The sequence below is a fragment of the Cygnus olor genome, chromosome 24, assembly GCF_009769625.2.
Source record: "Cygnus olor isolate bCygOlo1 chromosome 24, bCygOlo1.pri.v2, whole genome shotgun sequence".
Taxonomy (NCBI): Eukaryota; Metazoa; Chordata; class Aves; order Anseriformes; family Anatidae; genus Cygnus; species Cygnus olor.
This window is the reverse complement of record NC_049192.1, coordinates 3,121,054-3,135,230: the sequence shown is the minus strand read 5'-3', so window position 1 is coordinate 3,135,230 and position 14,177 is coordinate 3,121,054. Positions and strand designations below refer to the sequence as shown.

The window sequence follows — 14,177 nt, the reverse complement described above, 5'->3', positions numbered from 1 at the left end:
GCCCCTGCCTGAACCCAAGGTCCCCCTTATCTCCAGGACAAGCATGTCTGCTGATAAGCCCAGCACACGGGGGATAAGATAAGGCTCCGAGCAGCCTCTGCTATCAAAAGCCCTTCCTCCAGTCTGCGACACGGGGCGGCCGCTGTCCCACCACGCTGCCCCCAAGGCTGAGGGGTGCTGCACAAGGTCTCGGCATCCACACCCCAAATGCTTCCCCCACTCACCAGCACAGGGGCTGATCCCTGCCCCTTCCAGCCACGGAGGTGGGCTCGGGTCGTGACCGATGATCCCAGGAGAGTGGGACCGAGTGGCCCACGCACCCCATGGACCCCCCCAGCAGCCTCCCATCGCGGTGCCCCTCGGATGCCCAGGGTGGGAAGCACTCGCCGGCCCCCGCGGCACACACGCAACCTCTCATTCTGATGAGCTTTAAAAGATTCATTAGCTTCACACTCCAACAGTTGCTCATTGTTTCCAAATAAGAGCATCTATTTGATTGAGGAAAGGGGGAAAAAAAAAAAAAGGCACACGAACCACACGGCAAAGCAAACAATTTGTCTCAGACAACCTGGCAGCAGCTCCACCTCGACAGGGAGAGGCACGCAACATGCGGCCGCGTTGGGCTCGCAATAAAAACTGGAATTGCTAATCATCCATCGCTGCTCAGCTGGCCTGAAAGAGGAGATGCTGCCGAGGAAAGCAAACCCCCAAGAGCAAGCGTGGACTTCACCTGACCCCACCTCGGCCGGCTTCTCCTCCTGGTTCCTCTCGCTGCAGAGGAGCTGCGTGGGCTGCCCAAAAATCGGGGCACGAGCATCCCTCGGGGGGTGCAACACAGGGCAGCCCCAGCCCAGGGCCGGAGGGTGCAGAGCCAGCCTGGCCTTTAAAGGAGGAAGATTTGGAAAAAAAATAAATACAAAGAAGACCAAAACAACCCCTTTCTCTCCATGCTTGTTTGCCTCGTGGCATCCATGGCAGGCTATAAATACCAGACACGCTCCGTTCCGGACGTGGCAGCTCCGCTGTCCCCAGCAGCATCCTCTGAACCCGGATTTGGGAAGGGGCCACTGTTTGCTTCTTCCACTTTTTGCAGGGTGCGTTAAAAACAGAGCAGGGTGCTGGGAGCTCACCCAAGCAGCACCCCGGGGGCTCGGGGATGGGGAGGGGACAGCTCTGTCCCCAACAGTGCCAGCCCTGAGCAGTGGGATCGGGCATGGCCGGACGCCCGCCAGCCGGGTGGCGGCGGTGCCAGCGGGGACAGGCAAAGGCGGGTCGGCGGAAATCCCCAAAGGGCCCCGGAGGCAGTGGAGGTGGTGCCAGGGGGGAGTGAAAGCAGCGCTGGTAGGCGCCAGGGCTCCGTGCCAGCCCGGTGCCAGCGCTTCGGGGACGCACGGACACAGCCAGCCCCCAGCCACTGCTCCAGTGCCCCTGGCTGGGAGGAGCAGGGCAGGAAGGGGATGAGGAATCCTTTTTCCAGCACATCCTGCCCCAGATTTCCCCATCCCGCCCCCGGGACAAGGGGCACCCGCCCATGGGGACCCTGTGGAGGAGGAGGAGGTCGGGGCTCGGGGTGCAGCCCAGGCTGGGGAAGCCCTTTGTAAGCACTGCCCCGCCGCAGGATTGCTACCTCATTACAGAGCAATTACAGAATAATTATCCTACAGGAACGCCCAAAGCCCAATCAGGAAATGGGGCTGCTGGGTGCCAGATCCTGCACGCGTGCACACCCAGAGCCCAGGAAACCTCAGGAGCAGTCCAGAGCACCGACAAGATGCAGCAGAGAGGTGTTGGGTCTTAGAGGGTGCTCCCGGCTTAAATCCCACCATGCTGGCTCTGTGCCTCAGTTTCCCCACTTGTGCACTGGTTGTCCCCTATCTCTGCACCCACGCCATCCTCCAAGATCCTTTCCTTTTTGGGGCTTTTCTTTGGCTCTGTCTTAGCCACTGTGTCCCCATCTCAGCCCCCACTGCCGCCGAGCATCCCCACGAGCATCCCCACGGGAGCCGCAAGAGCCCAGTGTCACCAGGAATATGGACCACAGCCACCTGGGGACGGGGACAGGGCACTCTGCCCAGTTCTCAGCCACCACAGACCCTCCACGACAGGGACGACCCCTAGGAGCAGGTGAACTTTAACCGCATACACGACATTCCTGCTCCCCGCCGGCACGGCCCTTATCTGCGGAGGGCTCGCCCAGGCCCGTCTGCAGCCCCGAGGAGGCCACCGGCCCTATCTCGTGCCCAAGGACGTTGGGAAAGGGGACAGCGTGCGGGGCTGGTGGTCACGGGAAGGATGGGACCCTCTGAGCCAGCACCGCCCCCGGCTGCCCACCCCGAGGGACGCTCAGCACCTGAGCCTCCTGCGACGGCAGCAGGGACAAGGTCACACCAAGAACAGCCTGCAGCTGGCAGGGAGGGGAGGCAGGGACGGGGACAGGATGCGAGGCAGCGGCGCTGACGGCTGGTGAAGGGCCTGGCATCTCCCGGCACACGGGGAGAGACGCGAAACGAGCCCTCTCCTCCCCTCCGGGAACTCATCACCGTGATCACAGCTGAGCGTCGGAGCCCAGAGGCCCCGGCGTTCGCACGTAGCTCTCGCATCCCTCATCTCCCTGACAAGCGGGAGAGCAGCCGGCAGCCAGAGCTGGAGCTCCGGGCGGCCCCCACGAAAGGTCACTGCATTTGCACATTCACAAAACATGCATTTAGAAAGAGAAAAAAAAAAAAAAAAAAAAAAAGGAGGAAGAAAAAGAAATCCACGCTCACACGGAGGATCTGGAGGATGCGCTGCAAGGAGACTGGTGTAGGTTGAAAGAGCCAGCGTGGGGCTGGGGGGGTGCTGGGACCCTGCTCTGCTCTACCCCAGCACCCCCGGCCCCGCAGTCTGGCACCATGCGATGGAAATCATCAGACGCACGCGAAACTCGCAGATTTGTATCTCCTGATTTGCTTCCTGGGCCCTGAGGGTGCAATCGCGTTTTCAAATTCTCCGGAAGAATAAAGGCTGGAAAATTAGTTTCAGTGCGCAAAGCAGATGGCCCGGGGGAGCCTGCCATGCCCCGTGAAACTCCCTCAGCAGGAGGGGGCAGAGCACCCCCTAGCACTGCGGGACCTTGGGGCGAGGGTCCCGGCTGGGGACCACGCACGTGGTCCCATGTCACCTCCCTGCGGCACGACCCCACACCCGAGTTAGCAAAGCTGTGTGGCCACGGGCAGCCTCGGCCCTGGCTTTGCCCCGCAGAGGCCGGTAATGCTTCAAGGCTCCTCCGTGGGAGCTGGCAGCGATGTGTTGCTGCCCCAAGCACCCCGGTCCCATCCTGCACCCCTGCTCCAGGCACCCAAGGCGTGCATAAAGCACAGCCCTGCCACCTCCGAACCAGCCAAGGATTTTATAAACCACTGGAAGGGAGCACCTGAAAATCCAGGGGCGGTTCACCTCCAGTAAACGCAGATCACGGTGCATGGGGGGAGGCTGGGACGAGCCCCCAGTAGCTCAGGCCCCAGTGAGATCCAGCTCAGCTCCACTCGAGCACAGCACAACCGACCACGCTGAGCCTGCACGGGGCTGCGGCCAGGCTCGCCCTCACCCACGCCACCTGCGCCGGGAGAGCCCTTTAAACCCAGCCCGTTTGGGGCTGTAATTAGCCCTCGCCTGCCGGATCACATCACCGCACCACGCACCCGCCGGCTGGCGCTCGGCGGCTCCAAACCCTGCACCTCCAAACCCTTTCGGATGCCCGGCACGGGGCTGCTGGGGGCAACGTATCGGGGTGGAGGTTTTCAGCTCCTTCCCCCCTCGCCCGGGATGCTGCACCCCAGCACCGTCTCCGTGGCAGAGCGCAGTGCCGCGGGCACACACGCCCCGTCCTCGCCCGGCGCCGAGCAGCGTCCCCTGGGGGCCCAGCACCCAGCAAGGTGCTGAGCCCGGCGCCCGCTGCATCGCTCGGCCGCACGGCTGCTCCGAGGCGAGGCGCCCGGCCGGTGCCCCGGGATCGGGGAGCGCGGTGCTGGAGCAGAACCGGCCGAGCCGGCTCAGGAGGCGGCACCCGGTGCTCCCGGTGCTGCCAGACTGGTCCCGGCCGTTCTGCTGGCTGCCAGCCCCGAGCACGGCGCATTCCTCGCGGATTTGGGTGGGAGCTGCGCCCGTAGGGCCACCGCCGCGGGGCTGAGCCCACCGGTGCCGTGCAGCACCCAAAAAGCCAGAGCGCGGGGCCGAGGCAGCAGCGGCCCCTCGCCTATTGCAGCCGTGGTGCGGGGTGACCCTTACCTGGCTGCCAGCGGCCGGTGCGAGGCTCCAGGCCCCGGCGGTGCTGAGCTGCCCGAGCTGCCGTGCTGCTGCTGCTGCTGCCGGTGCTTACGTAAGGGAGGCGAGGAGGGGAACGCCGGCTGCGAGTCCCCGGCGACTGCAGGCAGGAGGAGAGGAACAGCAGCCTCTGCTGCTCGGCAGGCGTGCGCGGCTCCGGCAGCAGCAGGAGATGGGTGCCAGAGCTGCGCGCCGCGGGAGGATGCGGGTGCACGGCCGGCGAGGGGGAGGATGCTCTGCTCCAACACTGCACGAGGCCCCATCCCCTACCCTGAGCTCCTTCCCAACAATAAGGGGGCTGGGGACGCTGGGAGGATCGGGAGGGGAGATGGTGGCAGTGGAGGGGGCAGCCTGAGCCCCGTCTCGGCCGGATCCTGCCGCCCTGCTCCGAGAACAAAGGGCTGCGCCGCAAAGGTTCTGCCGGCCACTGAATCACCAGCGGGACTCGGGGGCTCAGAGCAGCCCAGCTGCACCCGAGCCATTCAGCAGCAGCGAGGTGAACCCCCCCCCCCCCCCCCCCCGCTCCAAAGAACACAGGAGCATGAGGCAGCTTCGCTGAGACCCCATTAAAGTGGGGGCATGGGGAGGGGGTGGAAGAAAACCCCGAGCTGTGCCAGGACGGAGCAGCGGGGCAGGCAGGGAGCAGCACCCAGCGCCCACAGCCCTGGGCACGGCAGCGGGGAGATGAGGCAGCGGCGATCACGGACACGGAGCAGGGATCAAGGGCATGGCCCAGGGCACAGCCCAAGGATCACGGAGCAGGGATCACGGACACAGTGAAGCGTGTTTGGAGCAGGGCGGTTGTCTGTCGACGGGACGCCAGGCACACACAAAAGCCGTCTCATTATCCCCTAATTAGTGCTTTGCCAGCTCCTGCAATTAACACCCATGCGAGCGGCTGCTGTTGAAGTAAACAGAGGGTTAGAAGCACCCTAGAGTCACCGGGGAGCCGGGGGCCCTGGCGGGGTGCAGCCCACCCAGCCCCAGAGCAGGCTGCGCAGAGCGGTGGCACCCTGGCGGGGCCGGGGGCTCTGCCTGCTGCCCACCTGCGTGCCCTGACCTAACAGTGTGTCCCCCCGTGGTGTGTGGCAGGGGGGCAGAGGCTTCCCCCCGGCTCAGGACGGGTCTCAGGGCTCCGGGTGCTGCTGCGGAGGTGAGGGAGCCACGCAGGCTGCCTGCTGCTGCACCAGCAAGGTGTTTATTCAAAAGCCGTCTCCTTTAGAAACATCAAAGGCAAGCCATCAGCCAGGTCTTAAACGGCCTTTCTCCGGCTGACCCAGAAACACGGATCAAGAGCTGTCTCATCCCTTAATTGAGAAGTTGGTGACTTTGAATCTTTATTAAAGAGCTTCGCTAAATTCACAGATTAAGGCCACAACCGGCCGCTGCGATCACCTAACCTCACCCGGCAGCTGCTCTCCCCTTGCAGGGCGAAAACTGAGACACAACCAAAACCACACCAAAAACCAGGAGAGAAAAAAAAAAAAAAAAAAAAAGACTTTCTGCACAACCCGGGCCCCAGCACGGCCAACCCGACCCCAGTGAGTTTCGGCATCCCTGCTGCCCCTGGCGCAGGGGTCTTGGCGCACGCAGGGGGCTCGGCGCGTCCCCGGCACCGCCGCGGTGCTGCCCGTGCCAGCGCTGGGCTTCCCCGTGCAGCCACGGAGCCGTCAGATGCTGGGGAAAAACAAGGCTAAAGAGGAGCCGGCGCATTCCTCCCTGTGCTATTTCTGCCTGCTGCGGATTATCGTGTTTCAAGCTAGGGAAAACAGAAGGGGGGATGCTACTACAAATGCCGGAGCGGGAGAGGGCACGGAGAGGAGCCGTGTTTTCCCCTCCAGCGAGCAGAGACAGGCAGGAGAGATCCCCAGCTGATTCCTGGGGGCACAGATGGAGAAGGAAAAAAAATAAAAACAAAATAAAACCAAGCCCCAGCCCGCCTGCTAAGGGTTAAGCTGGCCTCGGCAGCCCGGCGAGGGATTAAGCCCCGTGCTGCCCATCTGGGCGATGTTTGCACCATCCCTCCTGTGCCAGGCCTGGCTGCACCGGCGGCTGGCCGGGGGCCAGCGGCGTGCACGGGGGCACACGCACTCACACGCACACCTGCACACACACACACACACGCGCGCAGCGGCGCTGCGGAGGGATGGGGTGATGCTGGTGCATCTCCCCCCGCAGCAGGGAGCATCCCGGGGAGGGCACGGCCTCCGGCTGCCCCCTTTCCTCCTCCCGCAACACCGGGCACGGAGCTCGCCCGTCCGCCCGCGCCTGCCCCTGCCTCCTCTGCCTCGGTCCCCGAGCCCTGCTGCTGCTCCCGGCGGTTTCTATGGGAACTCGGCAGGAAAACGCGGTTTTCCAGCGAGGCCAGCGCCAGCCTGGCTGCCCGAGCCCACGCGGCGAGCTGCGCCAGCACGGGGCTCGCCTGCTTCGCCAGCACCCCGCGGGACCGCTGCGCCTTGCTTCGCCCGGGGAGGGCTGGGACCCTTCACCCCAGCCCTGATGGGATGGCAGGGGATGCAGGGAGCTGCGATGGGGTGTTCGGAGCTGGTGCAGCGGGATGGCCGTCTCCTTTCCGGCGTGGGATGGAGGCGTCCTGCTCGCCCTACCCCACGCTGGATAAAGCAGGCAGAGCCCCGGCCGCAGGGGAGAGGCTTTGCGCTCGCTGTGTGATTTTTAGCAGACGCTCAAGAATTTTAATGCCTCGTCTGCCCGTTCTCCATGAGTCCTAATCCCAGCTCTGGCTCCCTGAGGGGCTGGCTTGGGGTGGGGGCTGTGGCCAGGCGCCCCCCCCCCCCCCGCCTCTAGCACAGGGTGGCTGCAGAGAAGGGACAGGGGCTCCATCGGGGCCTCGTGGAGAAGCCCCAGTCCTCCCCGAATAGAGCAAAGGAGGGACTGGTGCAGGTGGGAGGCGAGCAGGAGCAACCCCTCCTGGAGAGCGGGGTGCCCAGCTTCTGCCCTGCACGTGGCCCTGGGATGCACGGCGGGATGCAAAGCAGGACGCAACGGGATGCAAACACACTGCGCATGAGGAACTGGGAGAAACCAACGGATTCTAACTGCCAGCTGCAGAGCAACATGCAGTGCCTACCAACAGCCCCCCTGCTGGAGGGACGTCACCCCGAGCAAGTGCCACCACCCTGCTCCCCTCGGCGCCTGCCCCGCAGCAGGGCTGCCCGCTCCCTTGCACGCCCTGGGGTGGCCACACACCCCGTCCCCGCTGCAGTTGCAGGGCCTGTGCCTTGCACAGCATCTTGCCTCCCTCCTGCCCACTCGGGGGGATCACGCAGCAGCTCCAGCAGCCATCCGGAGGGAGCAGCAGCCCCCCTGCACCCAAGGGACCCCGGCGTGCATCATGGGCAAGGTGGCAGGGACCAGGCAGTCCGGATCAAACCATGCATGGGAGCCTCCTGCACGCCGGCACGAACCCAAAGCACAGCCTCGGAGGGGGATGGGGACCCTGCAAAGAGGTGCTGGGGGGCTGCGCCTCCCCCCTGCACCCTGGCGAGGTTTGGGGGGGGGATGCCAGAGGGCGGCCAGCCCGACCCCTTCCACCAGCGCTTGGCTCAGAGGCGAGCACAGCCGGGTTTAACAGACTCGTGGCTTATTTAAGACGCACCATCATGTGATATCAGGAGCAGAGCGAGCTCCTCCAGACCTGGCGGCAGCACCACAAAGCTGCGATTGACTGCTGGGGGACCCGCTGCGGCTCGCGCGCCGTCTCCGGCACCGCCAGACACCTAAAAAGCGCCGGGGGGGCCCAGCAAGCGTGGCACCTGGCTGCTGCCCGCGGCTGGGGGGGCTCCTGCCAACAAGTGGGCAGAAAAACGGAGCTGCGAAGCCCAGGGAAGCACTCGGGTGCCTGGGGAGCACCAGGAGACACCTCTGGCTCCATCAATTTTATCCCATCCTGGCTGCGACCACGGCAAAGCGCCCGGCCGAGCCGTGGGACCGACCCCAGCACCAAGGGCTGGGGAGATCGCAGCCGTCTGAGCCCCCAGCTGTGAGCACGGGGGCTTTAGGGTGCAGAGACCCCCCCCCCAAAAAAAAAGCCCACATCTCTCCCAAAGGCCCTGTGCTGAGTCCAAGCCCAGGGGACCCCAAGGTGCAGCCGCGGGGGGGGCTGGGAACACAAGCAGGCACACAGCAGGCAAACGCGCCACGGGGAGGGCTGAGGGGGGTCCCCACATCTCACCAAAATCCTGGCAGGGGGGGTGAAGCCATGCAGGGGGACCCTGGCCCCCAGCCCTTCAGGCAGCCAGGAGGTGCCAGTCCCTGCTGCACACCCTGTGCTGGCTTTGGGGCACAATCGGGACACCCCTGGGGGGCTGGACCCCCCTCCCCGGATAGAGCACAGGCCCCCTAGTGAGGACCCCCCCCGCTTGCCCCACGACACACATCCCGATGGGGGAAGGATGCTTTGCCACCCCCCCGGACCCCCCTGCAGCCCCCCAGGGAAGAAGAGGAGGGGAAGGAAGGACTCCGCGCTGGGGAGGCAGCCCTGGGGGCACTCACCGTGCGGGGTGGGCAGCGGCCGGGGCCCCCCCGCCGCCTAGGGGCTCAGCATCCTCCCGCTCAGTCCCAGCCCGAGCTGGAGCCGCAGCCCGAGCCCGAGCGGGAGCGAGAGCAGGAGCTGGGCATGCTCGGGGGCCGCCGAGCAGCACGTGATGCCGGGCTGGCACCGAGCAACGCGGGGGGGCTCGCACGGACACCCCCGCAGCCACCGCACGGCTCCCCCCGGCATCACCCAGGGGGGCCGCACCGCAGCGAGGCATCACCCCGAGGGGGACCTGGGCACTGCTACCCCCCCCCCCGGGGTCATTTGGGGAAGGGGGGGGGGGCACACTGGGACCCCCCCCCCCCCCCCCGGTGCTGGGGGAGCAGAAGGGGTCCTGCTGCCACCCTGCATCGCTCGGGGGCGCAGCCAGGACCCCGCTCCCCGCCTGGATGGGGGGACAGCCAGGGCTGTGTCCCCTCTGCATTCCTGATTTGGGGGGGCGCGATCTCCCCATCGCATCCTACATCTCTTGGGGTGGGGGTCCCCATCTGCACACACACACAGCCCATGGGACCCGCTGCAGGGGGGTCAGGAGCACCCCCAGGCTCTGCACCATGGGGAGAGCACCCTGGGGGGGGGGGGGGGGGTGCCCAGAGGCTGGGCGGCGAAACAGCAACCACGGGGGGTCCCCTGGGGCACCAACCCACTGCTCCATGGCCCCAAGGCCCCTTCCCCAGCCCCGCTCAGCCCCCAGCCCCCAGCAGCAGGGCAGCTCCTGGGCTGCAGAGCTGCGTGATCACAGAGCTGCAGCCCTACAGCGATGGCACCGTGCCCCGATCCATGGCACTGCCCTACTTCTGCTGGCCACAGCCGCCAGGCACCGCAGCCGGGACCCTGCCCACACCCAGCCCGGGGGCTCAGACCCCGCAGCGTGCAGGGACCCCTCGTGTGCCACCCATCTGGGCTGGCGTGGGGAGGGAGGGGGCCCTCTGGAAAGGAAAACCCCACAGCCGCCCTCAATCCTATAATCCCACCATTAGCCACAAGGCATTAGGGGCTGGGGGGGCTTTCACTGGATGCCCTGCATCCTGCATTTTCCCATCACCCTCCCAAGCGCAGGGACCCCACTCTGTGCCTGCGAGTCCTCCCCCCTCCCTGGTCCTTGTCCCCAGGCACCCCCCTGCTCCCCAGCCAGCCCAGGCTCACTGCGGGGGTCCTGCAGCCCCCAGCCATCCCCAAGAGGCATCAAACAGCCCAGGAAGCACATGAGCAAAGGGGGCTCTTGTGGGACCCCCCCCAGCCCGGGGCAGGGCACAGCAACATGTGTTATTTGTTCCCTACCCCCCTGCACAGGGGCCGAAGCCCCCCGGTGCTGCTCTGCCTGTCCCCAGCCCCGTCGCAGCCCGAAGGCGCAGACACAGCGGGGCCTTTTCTTCTGCTGGCACCATCCGGGCAGAGAGCCGGAGGCAGGAGCGGGGTGGAAAAGGGCCCTTTGTAGCCGCACTTACCCACAGGAGGAGCACTCAGCAAGGCAGGGGCCGGGCGCTGCCCTCCCCTACCCTGGGCTGGCACGGGTGGGAGCGCACCCAGCATCGCGCCGAGCCTCCGGCCACCGCAGCAATGAAGCAGCCCCGTCCCCGAAGCCAGACCCAGTGCATGTGTGCAGCAACGCGCAGGGCATGCACGGCCACACCAGCCCCACTGCCACCTCCTGGGTGCTCCTGCAAAGGGCAGGAGCTGGCACAGCCAAGCCGGGGGGAGCCCCTGGGGTCGCAGCCCCTCGCCTGCAGCCACCGCACCCCCCCCAACCCCGCTGCCGTGGTGTGTGGGGAACCAGGGGCATGAGCAGCACGTCGAGCACACGGCTACGGTGGGGAGGACGGCTCCTCGCAGACGCCCAGACCTGAACGGGAGGTTCGCCAGCACGGCCCTCCCTGAGCCAGCCCCGCTCCCGGCGTTGTTCACGGCCCGGGCTGACTCCAGGACACCTCGGCTGCGCTCGGCGGATCGGGCCGGATAACTGCAGCGCTTGGCTCCAGCCCTCAGCCCACCTGGGGATTTCAGTGCGGTCTGAGCACACAGCACGCCCGGCAGATAGGGACGGGCTCAAAGGTCCTGGCTGAGGTGCCCTCACCTCACCCGGAGCCCTGCTCGAGGCGAGACAGCCCCAGGCTATCCAGACACCTCCGTCACCCCGCGAGGGTCCAGGCTCTGGGGCTGGAGGCACAGAGGGAGCACGGGGCAACTTGAAAGAGGGAAGGGCTCTGGGCCAGATCCTGAAGCTCATCCCCAGTGAGCACAGCCAGCTTGGCAGCACTGAGCTCCCCTCTGCAGGGGCAGTGTCCTGGAGGATCCCCCTTGGGCTCTGGGGACCCTCCCCAAGGGCAGAGGCAGTGCCTGGTGCAGGGCAGGGGGCTGCCTGGCTCGCCCCCATGTCCCCAAGCTCCCCAAGCTCTCAGAAGAGACATTTGCATCCGAAATAGGAACGTGGTTCAGGAGCTGCCTGCAGCACGGGGCCAGGTGCGGAGCAGGTCCTGCTGCCTCCGCCGAGAGCCCTTGGGTGGCTGCTGTGGCGAGGGGAGCACAAAGGGAGACGTCTGCACTTTGCAGAGAGGAAACCTCCGTCTGCAGGAGTACAGGCGCTGCAGCACTGCCATCTTCGAGCCAGAGAGTTGGGGAAGAAAGGCCACAGCTCTGCTTTTTTTCCAGCTGCTGGTACCTGTGGGACTGCCACAGCCGCGTGGGACGAGCCACGGGCACCCACCCGCCCCTCTCCCATCTCACGCCTCAGCACACACCAGCGGCGCAGACCCCAGCCCCATCCTCCAGCAAGAGATATCTCAAAAACCTCCCAAACCACACGCCCTGGCACTCCACGTAGATTAAACCAGCCCGTGCTGCGCTGGCAGGCGTTTTGCTGTGGTCTAGGTAAGACCAGGAGGAGCAGCACCCCAAAGGCTGCAGGACAAACCCCGCATCTGCTAGCACAGCGCCCTGCTCCGGGCAGAGGCAGGTGGGGAGCAGCATCCTCCAAGGCTGCAAACAGCACTTGAACGCAGGAGAGAGTGGCTCCCCCCATCCCGTGTCACTTACTTGATGAAGTAGAAGCCCCCGTGCAGCGTGGTGTCCACCTCCCAGCCTCGGGGCAGCCCTGGAAGGACACAGCAGAAGCGGCGGTCAGCCTTCCTCACCCCCACCTGAATCGCCACTGCCGCTTCGGGTATTGCACGAGAGGGGAGCGTTGGGTCCCTGTCCCACCAGCCGTGGGTTTCAGAGACCGCAGGGAGTCTTTCTGCAGAAGGGGGCTCTTAAGACCCCCCCGGGAACACCTCTCCAACCCCACCGCAGGGGTTACAGAGGCTCGTGCGTCCCCAAGAAATGCGGCATCGCCTCGCACCTCATTCCAAGTCTCCCCCCAAAACCCACCCCTGCTCGCCCCGCTGCTCGGGGGGCTCCAAGGCATTTCTGGAGCGTTTCACCACACGCCTCCAGCTGCCCTGAGAGATGGCAGGGGGCACGCATGGGGAGCTGGGGCCCGTCCCTTACCGGCGCAGGAGAAGTGCCCACTCTGGACGGAGTAACCCGTGCTGGGGTGCACCCAGCTCGTGGACTTGGTCTCGTCGCTGTGGAAGACAAGGGGGGGCAGTGAGCACCGCGGGGGGCTCGGGGAGGCCCTTTGCCAGGGTGGGGGCTTGGCAACACAAGAAACTTTTCCAGCCAAAGGAAAGGAAAGGAGCAGATTTTAGGGAAAGAGGTGAACGGCATCCACAAGGCAGCAGCCGGGACAGCAGCGAGCCCCGAGAAGGAAGAAAAGGGGAGCAAGCAGAGATGACCACAAGTGATAAGAAAGCAGCTGGACACCGAGGCTTGCAGCAGGCAGGACCCCTTGCTCCCAGCCTGGATTAAACCCCCCACCCCCTGCAGCCCCCCCAGCCGTGTGCCAAGCCAGGAGCGCAGCCCCCACCTGCCCACCGCGCCCCGTCCCCAGCCCCGTCCCCTTGGCACCCCCGGTCCCACCAGGCAGGCCCGTACTTGATGAAGAAGATGCGCCCGTCCCCGCAGACGCCGTAGGTCCACCTGCCCGGCAGGTCCAGCCACTCGATGTCATCGGCCATCGGGGCCAGCGGGCGCGGGGCAGCCCCGTCCTCCGCTCCCCGTGCGGCTCGGGAAGTGCGAGCCAGCTCCTGGTCCCCCCCCGAGCAAACACTTGCTCAGCTCAGACCTTCCACCCGGGCTCTGTTTGCTGCAAATAACCAAGGAGGGAAGAGGAAAAAAAAAAAAAAAGAAAAAAAGAAAACCAAACCCATCAAGTTAACCCCCTCGGAGCCAGGCTGCCACCTCGCCCGCGAGCTGGGGTTCAGAGGGCACCTGCGCGGCAGCGGAGCAGGCACGGCTCCCCGGATGACTCTGCGGGGCTAGCCCATCGCAGCTTCCTCCCCTGCCTACTCAGTGTAATTACCGTCAATTAACTCCGGGTGAGTAATTATGGAGTTGTTCCTTCCCTCTCCTGTTCATTTTAAACAATGTCAAATTCTTCTCGCCGTCTGATCTCGCAGCCAAGCAGAGGCAGTATGTAGGGCACCCTGATGATTATCTGCAGCGCTTTCGGAGCTGCCCAGTGGGTATTTTCTCTCTGCTTGTTCTTAGCCATCAATTAAATGTCTTTTAAGGGGAAAGGTGGGGTCCGGGAGGCACCTGGGCTGGGTGACTGTGAAGGAGGCAATTGCCCTCGTGTCTCAGTGGCGCCTTGTCCAAGTTTCTCATGGCACAAGGAGGAAGGAAGGCGCTTGCTCAGGAGGGGCCCGAGAGGAAAAGGCAGGAGCTGGTCCCCGAAGGGGCTACTTCTGCTGAGCTTAAGCATAGTCCTCACTTCAGAGCTGTTCCCTGCCAGGATTTGGGAAAACACTTCACCCAAAGCCTTGGGAAGGATTTTCCTATAATTCTTTGAATACCCGGGTGAGAAAAACGCACCCAGCGAGACCACTGGGAGAGCAACGGGACCACGGCGGGGCAGGGGATGATGCCCCCGTCCCCAGCATTGTTTCACCGGGGCAGGCTCCATTTCATGGGAGAAAAACCTGGGTGCAAAGCACCACGACAGCGACACGTTGCCTTGTTGCAAGATTGGGCTTCTTGCCCGATTTCGGGCTGAGCCCCAGGGATAGCGTTACGCCGCGCCCGCCCCAGTAGCTCCCGGCCACGCGAGCGAGGTCGGGGAGTCACCGCCCTTATCACGGCCCCATCGGCCACCCCGGCTCTGCCACGGAGCCCACGGGGCAGCTCCACAGGCTCTGGCACCACGATGTGCCCTGACATCGGGGGGGGTCACGGTGTGGCCCCGGGGGAGCCAAAATGCAGCTGGGGCTTCGTGCTGGCTCGG

At 65.3% G+C, this 14,177-nt stretch overlaps 1 protein-coding gene across 16 annotated transcripts in view; it reads right to left on the bottom strand.

The window, feature by feature from the left end:
• The window catches only part of PLEKHA6 (pleckstrin homology domain containing A6), a 48,765-nt gene extending 35,375 nt beyond the window's left edge, over positions 1 to 13,390 (bottom strand). For 4 of the 16 annotated variants that reach the window (XM_040535957.1, XM_040535958.1, XM_040535955.1 and 1 more), the window contains exon 1: positions 4,267 to 4,387. Coding sequence is in view for 5 of the 16 variants with exons in the window: in XM_040535951.1 (XP_040391885.1) it covers positions 11,891 to 11,948; positions 12,344 to 12,420; positions 12,830 to 12,912 (218 nt within the window). In the remaining 11 variants the exon portion in view is untranslated. Of the gene's footprint in view, positions 1 to 4,266; positions 4,389 to 8,814; positions 8,934 to 11,890; positions 11,949 to 12,343; positions 12,421 to 12,829; positions 13,225 to 13,256 lie in introns of those variants that run through there. The other 12 variants (XM_040535962.1, XM_040535960.1, XM_040535964.1 and 9 more) reach the window with 10 other exon arrangements.
• Positions 13,391 to 14,177: the final 787 nt, after the last annotated feature.